Source organism: Ceratotherium simum, chromosome 36 (assembly GCF_057802395.1).
Source record: "Ceratotherium simum simum isolate JZ-2026a chromosome 36, ASM5780239v1, whole genome shotgun sequence".
NCBI lineage: Eukaryota > Metazoa > Chordata > Mammalia > Perissodactyla > Rhinocerotidae > Ceratotherium > Ceratotherium simum.
Genome location: NC_141935.1, coordinates 22,824,807 through 22,840,243, shown reverse-complemented (window position 1 = coordinate 22,840,243; position 15,437 = coordinate 22,824,807). Strand labels below are relative to the sequence as shown.

The window sequence follows — 15,437 nt, the reverse complement described above, 5'->3', positions numbered from 1 at the left end:
TGGCCTTTGTCACAATCTGATATTATCTTATTTATTTACTTATTATCTCTCTCTCTCCATTAGAATGTAAGTCCTATAGGATCAGAGACCTTGTACTTTTTTTTACATAGTTGTATTGCCTGTGCCCATAACAGTGGAACAGAACAGGTACACAGTAAGTATTTGTTCAGTAAGTGAATAACTTTTCTGCCAAAAATTCGATTCACTTCTCTTAGAGGAGGGGCAGGAGGAGGGCAAAAGGGAGGATTAGGCACATGTGTGTGGTGATGGATTGTAATTAGTATTTGTATGGTGAACAGGATGTAATCAATGCAGAAATAGAAGCATAATGATGTATGCCTGAAATTTATACAATGTTACAAACCAGTGTTACTGCAAGAAAAAAATTAAAAAAAAAAAGAAAAGTTCCTCAGGTTCTTAGTTATTTCAACTATTTATCGTAATAAATGTAATAATTAAAAATATTATTTCTCTCTCTTCCTAGTCGGCAGCAGATAGCAGCAGACCACAAGAAAAGACAGACATCAGAGAGAAAACAAAAAAATTATAAAACTAGACACAAACACTGAAAGAACAACAGGCTGGGACTACTTTGGGAAGAATGAGAGTCCCAGGAATCCTGATCGGATGTAATGTAGTGTAACGTAACTTAGAACCAGATAACTTTTAAATGATGACCTTGAATCAACAAGCTGCCCCCAGCTCCCTAATTCTATTTTCCTTCATAACATTTCATCTCTACCTGACATTTCACAAATTTATGTGTTTTTTAATCACCTCTCACCCACTATAATCTAAGTTCTTTGAGAGCAACACAATTGTTTGATTTGTTCAATACAGTATCTCTAGCATCTAGAATAACTCCTGGTTCTTAGCAGACTTCAATAAATATTCATTTAATGAATAAATGCATGAAAAACAAAGATAAATTAAGGTAATTATAGTCAACTTAAGTTTGCTTGACTATAAAATATATTTCTCTTACAATATTTATCCAAAAAGATTAAAATTAAGAGTTTTAATACTTAAGTGGGTAAGCTTCCTTAATATAAAAGATTTTTATGGAATACCCCATTCCCTCTCTAATTCCCCATAAAAATGACATTACTGTAGTAGAACTCAGATGTCATCCAGGCAGTTGCTATTTCAACAGGATCATACTACAAATTATTGATTTCATTTTCATTCATCTCACCGAAAATTGTAAAATATCTTGAATGGCTGTAATAAATAGTAACATCTTCTTTCTAATAGCCATTCCAAAGTAGGTACAAGTTCTATTTCTTCTACATCACCTATTTTAATAACCTGCAAATATAAAGCACAAAAACATGACTTTCTTTCTTTAAAAAAATGTGCTATTTTCAAGAAATTAAGAAAACCTGTATTTGGCTCATAACTACTAGCTTTCATTATTAAGCTTTTTCCATACCTGACCTCCACCACTTCATCTACGCCCAAACTTGATTTCCCTTCACACACTGCTTCTATCCTTGCCATTTCTGAATGCTATTTCTTGTGCTCCAATAGAGAGAGGACAAGAGAAACTTCTTCCTCACCCTGAGATACTTTTCACAAACAGCTATTCATTTTTTGAGACTCATAATTTTCACATTTTCTGTAAAAGTAATATTTATGAACTTAATTTTTGTGTGTGTGTGTGTGTGTGAGGAAGATCAGCCCTGAGCTAACAGCCAATGCCAATCCTCCTCTTTTTGCTGAGGAAGACTGGCCCTGCGCTAACATCTGTGCCCATCTTCCTCCACTTTATATGGGACGCCACCACAGCACGGCTTGACAAGCGGTGCGTCGGTGCATGCCTGGGATCCGAACCTGTGAACCCCGGGCCGCTGAAGCAGAGCATGCGCACTTAGCCACTGCACCACGGCGCCGGCCCCTGAACTTAATTTTAACTACAGCAATGTAGTAGTTCAAAAGTGGTTAATAATCCCGCTACCCAGACACCCCATTTTGACATTCAAAGCTCACAGGCCCTTCACCATGAATTCTCTCTCTTTTCAAGAGTCCCTCTCCCCCATCCAAATGTTAACATTTTCTTAAATTTCTTCCATAAATAAAAGTATGCCTATATCAGCACATATGTATTTATGTGCATATTTTTGTTTATATAGAAGTCATTCCTTTCATTTTCAGTTGATAATGCGTATTAGAGATATTTCCATATCTGCGTATACTTCATTCAGACGTGGTCCTGCCCAGGTATACTGAAAGTTTTGTTGGGAGGCTGGGAGCGCTGAGGAAGGCAAACAGGCGTTAAACAAAGTGCCATTAATAGTATAATGGGGGATTTCTACATCTGCCAATGAAGTGTCTGATAAATCTGAGAAAACACTCTTTTATTAATACTTGCCAGCAAATGCCTGTTGTCTAGTTCTTTCTCAAAAAAGTTACACTAAATATTAATACAGTACTTGAGAGGTAAAAAAAAATTCTTAAAATTGAATCTTCAAACCTAAATCTCTACAACAAAGAAAAAAAAAATCACTATTAAATAACTTTCTCCCAAGGAAGCTCTTAAGCATAAACTGTTCCTCAAGTGACCAGGTTTGTCTAAAACATACAAAGATAAATTTATCCAGCTGAATTCTAAATTGGGTAATATTTTCCCATTATGATTCTTAAAGCTGAAAACATCCATTGTGTTTTACCTTTGAGACAAATGAAGCAGTAATAATCCAAAATTCTTTGCAATGTCTAGCTCTGTAGGCAGAGACTACCTGAAGATCATATGGATTATAAAGGACTTTAGGATTTTTCCGAGGAAGGCAATATACAAATTCTCCATCATCTTGCAAAGGTTCCTGAGGTTAAAAAATATTTTTAATTAACTTGACCAAATTAAGTAATAAAATGGCTGAATAGATTACTCTGTAAATTGAAACAATTTTAATATAGATTAAAAATAATACCATTGAGGAAAGCTAACATCAAATTGGGTCTAATCAAAGTTCAAGATCAATCTTATAAAAGATTTAATATATTTAATTTTCATTCTTATACGTAATGTGGTTATAAAACATTCATGAAGGGGCCAGCCTGGTGGCGCAGCGGTTAAGTGCGCGCGCTCCGCTTTGGCAGCCTGGGGTTCGCAGGATCGGGCCCCGGCCGCGCACCGATGCACCGCTTGTCAAGCCACGCTGTGGTGGCGTCCCATATAAAGTAGAGGAAGATGGGCACAGATGTTAACTCAGGGCCAATCTTCTTCAGCAAAAAGAGGAGGATTGGCAAAGGATGTTAGCTCAGGGCTGATCTTCCTCACAAAAAAGAAAAAAAAATTCATGAAAATTGATCTATATGCTTACTAATACATGACGATTAATCTAAAAAACTTGACAACAACATACCTTTTACATATATCCTGCACTTTCAGTAAATCTGTCTGCCAACACCAGAAGCCTTTTGAGCATATTAAATTTACCATTTATTTTGATAATGAAGGTGGTTTAGTATTATAATAACAATAGCTAATATTTGTTAAGTAATAAATATTTATAAGTAATAAGTGTTTCACATACATTATCTTTACAACCACAAGAGTTTAATTTCTTAAATTTAATCTCTTGAATTTAAGATTAAATTTTGATCTTTTTAATCTCACTAAAAAGATGCAGGAATTATATTTTGAGAAGTTAGGTAATTTGAGAAAAGTCACGAAGTCAGAAAAAGGCAAAGTAGGAATGTGAATACAAGTCTGACTTTAAACCCATGTTCTGAGTTACTACAGTAAACTGTAATGCCTCTTCCTTATTTACATGGTATTATTGAGAAATCAGTCATTCCACATTAAGAAAATTTTTTAAGTGAAATTTATTTCTTTTAGCTTTGAAACTTTTATGGATGAAAACTCTATAAGAAAGTTTAATTTAATCTTTTCTGGATAATTAAATTTTATTACAAAGAATCATTTAGTATTCTTATCATAATTTAGTAATGCTTTCAGAAGCTGTTGATTTGAGTAACTAAACAGTTCCTAATCACTGTAATTTTAAATTTTGGAACCAGTTTTATTTTATTTTTAAATTTTTCTCTTCCTTGAAGACTGTTGTTTCTTCCCAATTGTCTCAGCTGTTTCCCTTTCCTATTTTGACTCCTGATATAATGTGTACCTAGAAACCTTAAAAATCAAATTTAAAAGCTGCGAATAAAATGGAATAAACAAGCTCTGAGTGATGACTTGTGTAGCACATGGGCTTTGTTACAGTTATTTGGCCACTTGAAGCATTTTTGTTCTAAATTATGCTTCCAAAAAGTTGAGGTTCTTAGAAATTTAATGTAGACACAGAAACTAAATGGGTCATAGATGTAATTAAATAATCCAATTATCGAAGCATAAGAATAATATGTTCCAATTAAATTATTCTTTTTCAATTAAAAACAAGTGTCTTTTCATATTATCAATCCTTTCTTCACATACAAATGAAACATACCTTATTAGAGAGTCCAGGGATATTAAGTTCATGTACAACTATGGTTTTTTTTTTTTTAACTACCATGCCCAGTATCTGCCAGGGCCAATGCCACATGCATTGTCTCATTTAATTTTCACAGCTCTCTAAGGTAAGTGCTATTATCTCCATTTCAAGGTCAAAGAAACTAAAACTCAGAGAGGTTAGGAACTTGCCCAAAATAACACAGTGAGCATATAAATAGAGATTGAAAGCTAAGTGAATCTGATTCCATTATGTAGGTACTTTCCTTTACATTAACGCTGCCTCCGAACAATGATCAAAAGACCATTTATCCTCATGGTAACAGTCTAGAGCAGAGATCAGCAAACTATGGCCAAGACCAGGTGCCTATTTTTGTAAATAAAGTTTTATTGGAACACAGCCACATCCATTTGCTAATGTATTGTCTATTGCTGCTCTTGCACTACAATGACAGAGTTGAGTAATTGCAACAAAGATCATATAGCTTGCAAAGCCTAAGATATTTATTATCTGGTCCTTTTCAGGAAAAGTTTGCTGACATGTGGTCTAGAACAGTGGTTCTCAATCGTGCATCAGAATCACCTGGAGGGCTCAATAAAATACAAATTGCTGGGCTCCACCCCCAGAGTTTCTGATTCAGAAGGTCTGGGGTGGAGATGAGAATATGTATTTCTAGTAAGTTCCAAGGTGATGCTGATGCTGCTTGCCTGGGGACTGTACTTTGAGAATCCCTGATCTAAAAGTATGAAGAGATAATCCTGCTCGATCTTAGATCACCTGTAAGAAATGAGGTCACAGGAGGAAGATTTTAGTTCTTATCACAGCTTATACCCTCTAGTCGTGTGAGCTTGGACAAGATAAAATTTCTCTGAAGACGCTAATGGGTAAGAAGAAAATGGAAAGGAGAAGGAAATACAGAGATGATGAGACAGAAAATCAGGTACCAAGGAGTGAGAGAGTGAGAAGGATAGAATATTATAAAAGTACATTAGGATTTCTTTTAAAATCACAAAAAACTGATAAACAGGAACATAAGAAGAGATTCAAAGTTCAGACAAATGTCTTATCTGTTTGCTGTTCTTTAAATAAGTGAAATGAAATGATGTAAAACACTTTTTATAAGCATTTGCCATGAAACAATGATTGTAATTTGATATTAATTTAATAATGTCCAATTTTGACATAATATCTGAAATGAATGAAATAAAAATTAAGGTACAGTTTCAAATATTAATTTTTATATTACAAAAATGAGTCAAATAGAATAATACCTTTAGAATAATCTTCTGAATTGCAGTTTTAGAACTTTCATATTCCAAATTGTGCTGCGGTAATATCGTTTGCCAACCCAACTTTTCTCTTAGTCTAATAATATGTCTTATCACATCATCATCTTTTGGTTCTGGTTTAGAACATTAAAAAAAAAAAAAGATCCAATATAAGTGTGAATATGGGCATCACTTTAGGATAATGTATAATATTTCAATTATTTCTACAGAGAAAAAAATGTAAATGGTAACTTATGCTTAAAGTTTACACAAAGACTATAATTGGAGAAGAAAATATAGCTTAAAATTTAATTTTAACAGAAGCTGGAAAGAAGGAATAATATTTTTCCATTTAAGAAAGCAATCACAAAAGACCTAATTCCACAGTTACACAGGTGGTTAGCAAGAGAAGACACTGGAATGGGAGCCAGTTAGAAGGCTTTCCTAAATAAAGCCCTAAGCTGGAGTGGAGGCAGTAGGATCAGAAAAGAAGGGACGACTATGCGAGATGGAAATATTCTTCCTAAGGATACCCATCCGGTAGACGCCTTTCAGACCTTATCTTTCTTGATCTCTTAGCAGCCGATGCGTCTCTCCTTGAAACATTCTCGTTTCTTGGCTTTTGTTCACCATGCTCTACAGGTTGTCCTCTTAGCCCTTAACCTTCTTTTCTTGATAAAACAAATCATGGGAGGAGAAGCATACCAAAAGCCATGTTGGCAAAACCAACAATGCTACGAGGTTGTTTGAGATTTCTGGTCCTCCAGAAATCACAAACACCAGCTGATCAAAACAACTCCTTTCCTACGGATCAAACGAGACTTGAGCTATTATATAAAACAGTGTCAGGGCTAAGAGTAAGCTGCTCTTCAAATTTTGTGCCCTAGGCACTTCACTTGTGTCACCCTAGTCTGGGCCCTGTCAGTTGCTTAAACATGGAAATAAATTAAAAATACTTAATTGAAAAGAAAGCTACTTAATGTTAGGTATAAAAGAGAGAAGGGGAGGTACTGAAAACATTAATACAAGGAGATGGCACAAACTGTGTATGTCCATCCAAGAGGATAAGTAATATTACAGACTCAGATATAAAAATATAAACCTATAGAAATCAAAGTAGCATGGAGTTGGCATACAAAAGAAAAACAGATCAGTAGAATAGATTGGAGTCTAGAGATACGACCATTTTAAAGGAAAATCTAGTAAGTGAAAAAGTATTTCAAATCAATAGAGGAATGACTGTTCATAAATTGTAATGGGAAAGTAGTTAGTAATTTAGAAAAACATGCATTTATATGCAAGCATAAATTATAGATATATTAGAGAAGTAAATGTGGAAAAGCAAATTATAGAAGTATTAGAAGAAAACATGGGAGAATATGTTTATAAACCTGAGGTAGCAAAGGCTTCCTGAAAAACAATCAAAGCAAGTTAAAAGGAAAACGATAATAAATTTGACTTCCTCAAACTTAGCAACTTATACAGAAGGAAAGCCACCATAAACAAAGTTAAAATAGAATTAGCAAATTGGGAGAAAATGTTTATAACCTATTTAAGAGGCTAGGGATTAATAGACGAAAAACTTAAAGAATTCTTCCCAATCAATAAGAAATAAACATTTTGATAGAAAGATGAGCAACCAATTTACAGGAAAAGATAAATGGCCAGTAAACATATGAAAAAATGTTCAACCTCACTAGTAATCAGGGAATTACAAATTAAAATGACAATGAAAAAGCCGTTCTCACCCATCAGACTGGCAAAAAATTAAAAGTTGGAAAATGTAAATATTGCGTGTGAGCCCCTGCATACACAAAATAAAGCCATATATTTTATGGATGTATTAGTTATCTATTGATGTGTAAGTAATTGTCCTAAAAATTAAAGGTTTAAAACAATAAATATTTATTATCTCACAGTTTCTACGTGTCAGGAATTCAGAAGGAGCTTAGCTAGGTGGTTCTGGTTCAGAGTTTGTCATGAGGTTGCAATCAAAATGTTGGCCAGGGCTGCAGTCATCTGAAGACTTGGCTGGGACTGAAGGATCGCTTTCCAGGCTAGCTCACTCACGTGGCTATTAGCAGGAGGCTTCATGTTTTCAATACACGGACCTCTCTGCGGGGCTGCTTAAGTGTCACGTGACAGCTGGCTTCCCCAGAGAGTGAGCCAAAGGAGAAAGCAGGAGAAGAGGCCCCGTGCATTTTATGACTTAGCCTTAGAAGTCACACACCATCACTTCTACCATATTCTACTTGTTAGAATTGAGAACTATCACTTCCACTATATTATTTGCTAGAATTGAGTCACTAAGTCTGGCCCTCATTTAAAGGGAGAGGAATACGACTCCACCTTTTGAAGGAAGGAGTGCCAAAGAATATGTGGACAAATTTTTAAAACTACCACAATGGGTAAGTACAAATGTAGGAAAAATATAAAACCATAAATGGAAAAGATAGTCACCAACTTCAACATAGCTGTTAGCTGACCCTAATGGTAACTGAGACAAGAGAACAGGGAAACGAAAAGGTGGGAGTGGCTCTAGCTGCACCTGTACCATTTTACTTTGGTATTTGTTTTCTATTGCTATATAACAAATTACCACAGACTTGGTGTAAGACAATACAAATTTATTATTTCACAATTGCCATGAGTCAGGAGTCTAGCTAGTTTTAGCTGGGTCCTCTGCTCAGGGTCTCAAAGGGCTGAAATCAAGATGTTGGCTGACTATGCCCTCATCGAGGCTCAGCTAAGGAAAGAACTGCCTCCAAGCTCCCATAGGTTTTTGGCAGAATTCATTTCCTCGTGGCTGTGTGACTGAGGTTCCTATTTTCTTGCTAACTGTTGGCGAGGTACTGTTCTCAGCTACTAAGGTCTACTTTGGGTCCTTGCCATGAGGCCCTCCCCACAACATGGCAGTTTGCCCCTTCAGAAGCAGCAGGGTGGCATCCACTACTGTTTCTAGTCCCTTTTAAAGGCTCATCTGATTAGGTCAGGCTTGCCCAGGATAATCTCCCTTTTGATTAACGTGAAGTCAACTGATTAGGGGCCTTAGTTACTTCTCAAAATTGCCAAATAAAATGACATAATCATAGGAATGGTATTCCGTCATATTCACAGGTTCTGCCTGCACGCAGGGGGCGGGGATTATACAAGGTGTGTACAACAGAGGTTGGGACTATTGGTGGGATATTTTAGAATTCTACTCGCTATAGCTTCCTACAAACAAATGATAAAATATTAACATCTGGTAAATCCAGGTAGTGAGTACATGGATATTTGTTAAATCATATTCTCTACTTTTTATATTTGAAATTTATCATAATTTTTTAAAAATCTGTGAAAAAAAACCTAAATACTGAAGTCATTACCAGTCTATGTCTTCACGGGTTTGTGGAAGCTAAATGAAGGGAGCAAATTAAAGAAATTTAATCATTAAAGGATTAGATTGTTATCTGGCAGCCATTAAGCCTAAATTGTTACTCTTTCTTGCACTGATACCAATTTCAAAACACTGCAGAGCAATGTGCCAAATTACTAAGAATTCTTAATGCATAGCAACAGTGATTGTATTTGTGAAATGAGATCCACTGTATTAGTTTTCTGAATGCATCACAAATTTAGTAGCTTAAAACAACACACATTTCTGTGGGTCAGCAGTCTGTATATGGCTTAGCTGGGTCCTCTGTTAGAGTTCTAAAGCCTGCAATCAAGTGTTAGGCGGGGGTTGGATTCTCATTTGGAGGCTCAGTGGGGAAAGGCTCTACTTCCAGGTTGTTGGCTGTAGAAGTCATAGCAGCTTGCTTCTTCAAAGCCGGCAGAGGCGAGGGAGATTCTAGAATGAGTTTGCTAGCAAGATGGAGTCTTACATAATGTACTATAATCACAGAAGTGACAGCCCATCACCTTCACCATGTTCTATTGTTTAGAAGCAGTGACAGGTCCTGCCCACACTCAAGGGGTGGGGATTAGATAACAGCATGAACACCTTCCCATCCATGCAGGTTGTGTGCTATCTGAGGCATTTATAACTTTGAGGATCTTCTTTTTTAAAAAATGAAGCCCATGTAAGGGAGAGGCCCTGAAGTTTAAGCTTCAGTAGCTTAATGATATTTCAGTGAAAAATAGAAAAGTTTCCGTTTTCCTATAAAACTTAAAATAGTAATACAAATAAGAATTTCTGGTATAGAGAAAGTACAAACTGGAAAATGTTAATGGAGGAAAAAAAATCTGTTTCAATGAATTATTTATTTAGGGATTTAAACTCTATGTCAGACAAAGACATAAAATTGTTAAATATAATGATACCATAAAGTTTTACTAAAAGGATAAAACAAAACCATACAACTTTATCTTATTTATAGTTCTATAACCATAATCTTCAGAGATTGTTCTTAATTAAGAGCATAGTCATTGAATAGTCTGTCAATTTTTTAATCTATTAATATTTAGGTTTTCAAAAAGATAAAACATTTTAACAATTTTTTAAGCAACCAAACACATAAAATTCAGTAAGACTGCTGCTTCTAAAATCAGCATTCATCATACGCACACAAAACCACAGAATAATTTGAAAAAGTGTAGTGTCTTCTAAACAAGCTGGGTTAATGATACCACATACCTGTTCTATCAAATGACACAAGCCTTTTCTTCCTCACTTTTGGACAAGCGTGAGTTTGATCCTTTTTTTCCTTTGGTTTCTCTTTCTTCTTATGGGGAACTGGTTCTGGAGCAAGTACATCTTGTTGAGTCCTACTTTCTGGAAGGTAATCTGAAAATACAACCATTATTAGCTGAATAACCAGCATGAGCTATAAATAATACCATGGTAATTCCACATACCAAGCAATATAGTTGATCATCATATCATTATAGTATTTACAGGTACAGGCTCTGAGTCAAATCGCCTTGGTTACAAGCTCAATTACAAGCTTTACCACTCACAGCTCTGTGATTTACTTTGTAAGTTACCTATCTGCCTTACTTTACTCACCTTTGAAATGAGGACTGTTATAGTAAGAACCTTGAAGAGTGTTACAAGGATTAAATTAGTTAATACTTTTAAAGCTTATAATAAGAGCTTACTCAGGAAAATGTTAGTGACTGATTTTATTGTTACAATTAATCTTTAAAATGTGAATCCTCATGTCGGGGAGAGGCTGGGGGATGAGAGAAAGAAAGGAAAGCAGGACCGTTCAGGAGACTGATCACAATGAGAAAATATGAGCTTCCGTGGAAAGTTTGTGTGAAATAATTGTGAAAAGCGTCCTTTATCTTTAACGTCTATTCTAAGAGTTTCTCCCACCCCCTTGCCTTATTGAAAGCTGGTTATTTCCTAAAGACATCACTAACATGCAACCCTCTCAAGTAGGGGTTGTTTATACTCCGATAACCCATATACCTCAAGACTGGAAAGTGGGCTTGCTCCCCATTTATCACTTTCAAAACATTACAACTTGCCCTCTTTAAAAAAAATCCTATGTCTCAGAATCTCATGCCTTTTCATTATATTGTACTCTTCCAATCTTCACTGACATCCACCAATTGCCTAGTCACTCAATTAATCTGGAACCCTGGCTCCAGGAAGGACCTACTTTCTCCATATCAAATCTGCCATCATTCTGGAAGACTTTAGTGTTCCTGAATTCAGACCTGTCTGATACCATGTCCTCCTCCCCCACTTTCTAGCCATCCTCTCATCTCTAGTCCACCTCAATCAACCACTCCCAAGATCACATCCTAGTGCTTGTCATCATTGGCCTCCATCCTTCCAGCTTGCTTAATATTCCCAACATCACTGTTTTTGGACCTCATTGGTACCCCCAGTTCATTGTCCCATTACTTTCTTACAATCCATCATCCTTCTATTTTTTTTTTCATCTTTCTCTTTATCCACCTGAGATCATGTTGTCTTTCAACATCACTCTTGCCAATATCCTAAACCCTATTTTTCTTTTGGTCTCACCTGTATGGCAAAACACCAGCCAGCCATGGATGAACCCAACTCTATGTGCTCTGTTTCTACATCCGCACAGCCCAGTGGTGTTAGAGAAAGGCCCACAAATGGGTGGAGTGGTAACCCCCCAAATGCACTTTAATTAACCACAAATGGACCCTGAACTCAAACCTGAAATCCTGTTTGTCTGGTTAACTTGCTCTTCTGGCTTTTCAATGGCTATCTCAGATTTTCTCCAGACTCCTCAAACACCCAAACCTTTACCTTCCAATCTCTGTTCTCCAGCTGATCTCAATGCCTACTTGCCAGGGAATATAACAGGCATCAGATGGGAATTCCTCCAACTTGCCACTGCCAAATAAGCCAAGCAACCCACATCTGTACCCATCCTTCCCTCCTGCCCTCCTGACTTAATAAAGGAGGTGTCTGTTTCTCCTCCCATCCAAAACCAGTGCTTTCTGCCTTTTGTTTAGACCTCATCCCCTCATGCCTACACTATTAATGATTCTTTTTTTCCCTTTCCATATCCAAGCAGCCTTAAATATCCAAGCACCTTAAATAAAACCTATTCCTAGACCACATCTCCCTCTAGTTAGCAAACTATATCTTGCCTTTCTTCATAGTCAAACTTCTCAAAAGAGTTGCATATAGTCACTATTCTATTTATTCATCTACCGTCTACTTCTTAATCCATTCCAGCCAGGTTTCGGAACTCCACTAAAACAGCACTCAAGTCAGGTCAGTAAATTCAATGGACATTTTCAGTCCTCGTTTTAGTGGGCTAATCAGTGTTATTTGATACTTTAGACCACTCCTTCCTTTTTTATTGAGATATAATTGGCAAATTACATTATATTAGTTTCAAGTGTACAACATAATGATTTGATTTTTTTGTATATTGTGAAATGATCACCACACATCCACTACCAGGGTTAAAAATTTTTTTCTTGTTGTGAGGACTTTTAAGATTTACTCTCTTAGCAACTTTCAAATTTACAATACAGTATTACTAACAATCGTCACCATGCTGTACACTACCTCTCCATGACTTATTTATTTTATAACTGGAAGTTTGCACTTTTGGCTACCTTCACCCATTTTGCCCATCTCCACCCCCCACCTCTGGCAACTATCAATCTGTTCTCTGTATCTGTGAGCTTGGCTTTTTTTTCAGGTTTCACATAGAAGTGAGATCATACAATATTTGTCTTTCTCTGTCTGACTTATTTCACTTAGCATAATGCCCTCAAGGTCCATTCATGTTGTCACAAATGGCAAGATTTCCTTCTTTTTTATGGTTGAATAATATTACATTGTATATATTGTGTGTATATATATATATATACACGCACCACATTTTCTTTATCCATTTATCCATTGATGGACACTTAGCTTGTTTCCATGTCTTGTAAACAATGCTGCAATAAACACAAGGGTGTAATATATCTTTGAGTTAGAGTTTTCGTTTCCTTTGGATAAATATCAAGAAGTGGAATTGCTGGATCATATGACAGTTATATTTTTACTTTTATGAGGAACCTCTATATTATTTTCCATAGTGGCTGTACCAATTTACATTCCCACCAACAGTGCACAAGGGTTCTCTTTTCTCCACATCCTCACCAACACTTGTTATTTCTTGTCTTTTTGATAATAGCCATTCTAATGGGTATGAGATGATATCTCAGTGTGGTTTTGATATGCATTTCCCTAATGATTAGTGATGTTGAGCATCTTTTCATGTACCTGTTGACCATCTGTATGTCTTCTGTGGAAAAATGTCTATTCAGATCCTCTCCCCATTTTTTACTCAAATTGTTTTGTTTTCTACTATTGAGTTGTATGCATTCTTTATATATTTTGGATATTAACCCCTTACTAGATATATGATTTTCAAATCATATTTGCAAAATATGATTCATTTTGTTCAGAGAACATTTCTTATTTGTTTGTTTTGTTTTTTATTTGTGCTCCTTTCCTTTTATTGTGAAATTTTTGTTGTACATTATTGTCTATCAGTCACCATATAAGTGCATCCCTCCACCCCTTGTGCCCATCCCCACCCCCCAGCCTCTGGTAACCACCAACAGTTCTATCTGTCCTTGTGTTGGTTCATCTTCCACATACAAGTGAAATCATGCACTGTTTGTCTGTGTCCTTCTGGCTTATTTCACTTAACATGATACCCTCCAGGTCCATCCATGTTGTTGCAAATGGGACGATTTTGTCTTTTTTTATGGCTGAGTAGTAGTCCATGGTATATGTATACCACATCTTCTTTATCCAATCATCAGTCGAGGGACATTTGGATTGCTTCCATGTCATGGCTATAGTGAATAAAGGTGTGATGAACATAGGGGTGCATAAGCCTCTTTGGATTGTTGATTTCGGGTTTGTGGGATAGCTGGATCATAAGGTATTTCTATTTTTAATTTTTTGAGGAATATGATTCATTTTTTGGTAGGTTGCCTTTTCATTTTGCTGATGGTTTCCTTTGCTGTGCAGAAGCATTTTATTTTTGCTTTTGTTGCCTTTGCTTTTGGTGTCAAATCCAAAAAATCATCACCAAGACCGATGTCAAGGAGATTTCCACTTATGTTTTCTTCTAGAAGTTTTATAGTCTTAGGATCAAGTCTTTAATCCATTTTGCATTAATTTTTGTGTATGGTTTAAAGTAGTGGTCCAGTTTTCCCAATACTATTTATTGCAGAGATTGTCCTTTTACCATTGTATATTCTCAGCTCCTTTATTGTAAATTAATTGGCTATCTATGCACGGGTTTATTTTGGGGCCTTCCAGTCTGTTCCATTGATTTATGTGTCTGTTTTTATGCCAATATCACACTGTTTTCATTACTATAGCTTTGTAATATAGTTTAAATCAGGAAGCATGATGCCTCCAGCTTTGTTCTTCTTTCTCAAAATTACTTTGGCTATTTGGGGTTTACTGTGGTTCCATAAAAATTTTAGGATTGTTTGTTTGTTCTATTTCTCCAAAATATGTCATTGGAATTTTGATAGAGACTGCATGGAATCTGTAGGTTGCTTTGGGTAGTATGGACATTTTAACAATATTAATTCTTCCAATCCATGAACACGGAATATCTTTCCATTTATTTGTATCTTCTTCAATTTCTTTCATTAATGTCTCGTATTTTTCAGTGTACAGGTATTTCACCTCCTTGGTTAAATTTATTCCTAGGTACTTATTATTTTTTTTGATGAATTTATAAGGAGATTGTTTTCTTAATTTCTTTCTGCTAGTTCATTATTAGTGAATAGAAGCACAACAGATTATTGTATATCTTTATTTTGTATCCTGCAACTTTACCGAATATGTTTATTAGTTATAACAGTTTTTTAGTGGAGTCTTTAAGGCTTTCTTATATAATATCATGTCGTCTGCAACTAGTGACAGTTTTACTTCTTCCTTTCCAATTTGGATGAGTTTTATTTCTTTTTCTTGCCTAATTTCTCTGACTAGGACTTCTAATACTATGTTGAATAAAAGTAGCGAGAGAGGGCATCTTTGTCTTGTTCCTGATGAGTTTGATGTTAGCTGTGGGCTTGCCATATATGGCCTTTATTATATTGAGGTACTTTCCCTCCATACCCATTTTGTTGAGTGTTTTTATCATGAATGGATGTTGAATTTTGTCAAATGCTTTTTCTGCATCTATTGATATGATCACATGATTTTTATCCTTCATTTGGTTAATGTGGGTTGTGACATTGATTTGTGGATGTTGAACCATCTTTGCATCCC

General features: G+C 35.7%; 1 protein-coding gene across 1 annotated transcript in view; it reads right to left on the bottom strand.

Annotated features, from left to right (window-relative positions):
* The window catches only part of DNAH14 (dynein axonemal heavy chain 14), a 346,391-nt gene that overhangs the window by 318,523 nt on the left and 12,431 nt on the right, over positions 1 to 15,437 (bottom strand). Inside the window, exons 3-6 of the mRNA XM_087424245.1 lie at positions 10,338 to 10,487; positions 5,723 to 5,853; positions 2,670 to 2,822; positions 1,196 to 1,308 (exon numbers count right to left, since the gene is read on the bottom strand). Coding sequence (XP_087280371.1) covers positions 1,196 to 1,308; positions 2,670 to 2,822; positions 5,723 to 5,853; positions 10,338 to 10,487 — 547 coding nt within the window. The remainder of the gene's footprint in view (positions 1 to 1,195; positions 1,309 to 2,669; positions 2,823 to 5,722; positions 5,854 to 10,337; positions 10,488 to 15,437) is intronic.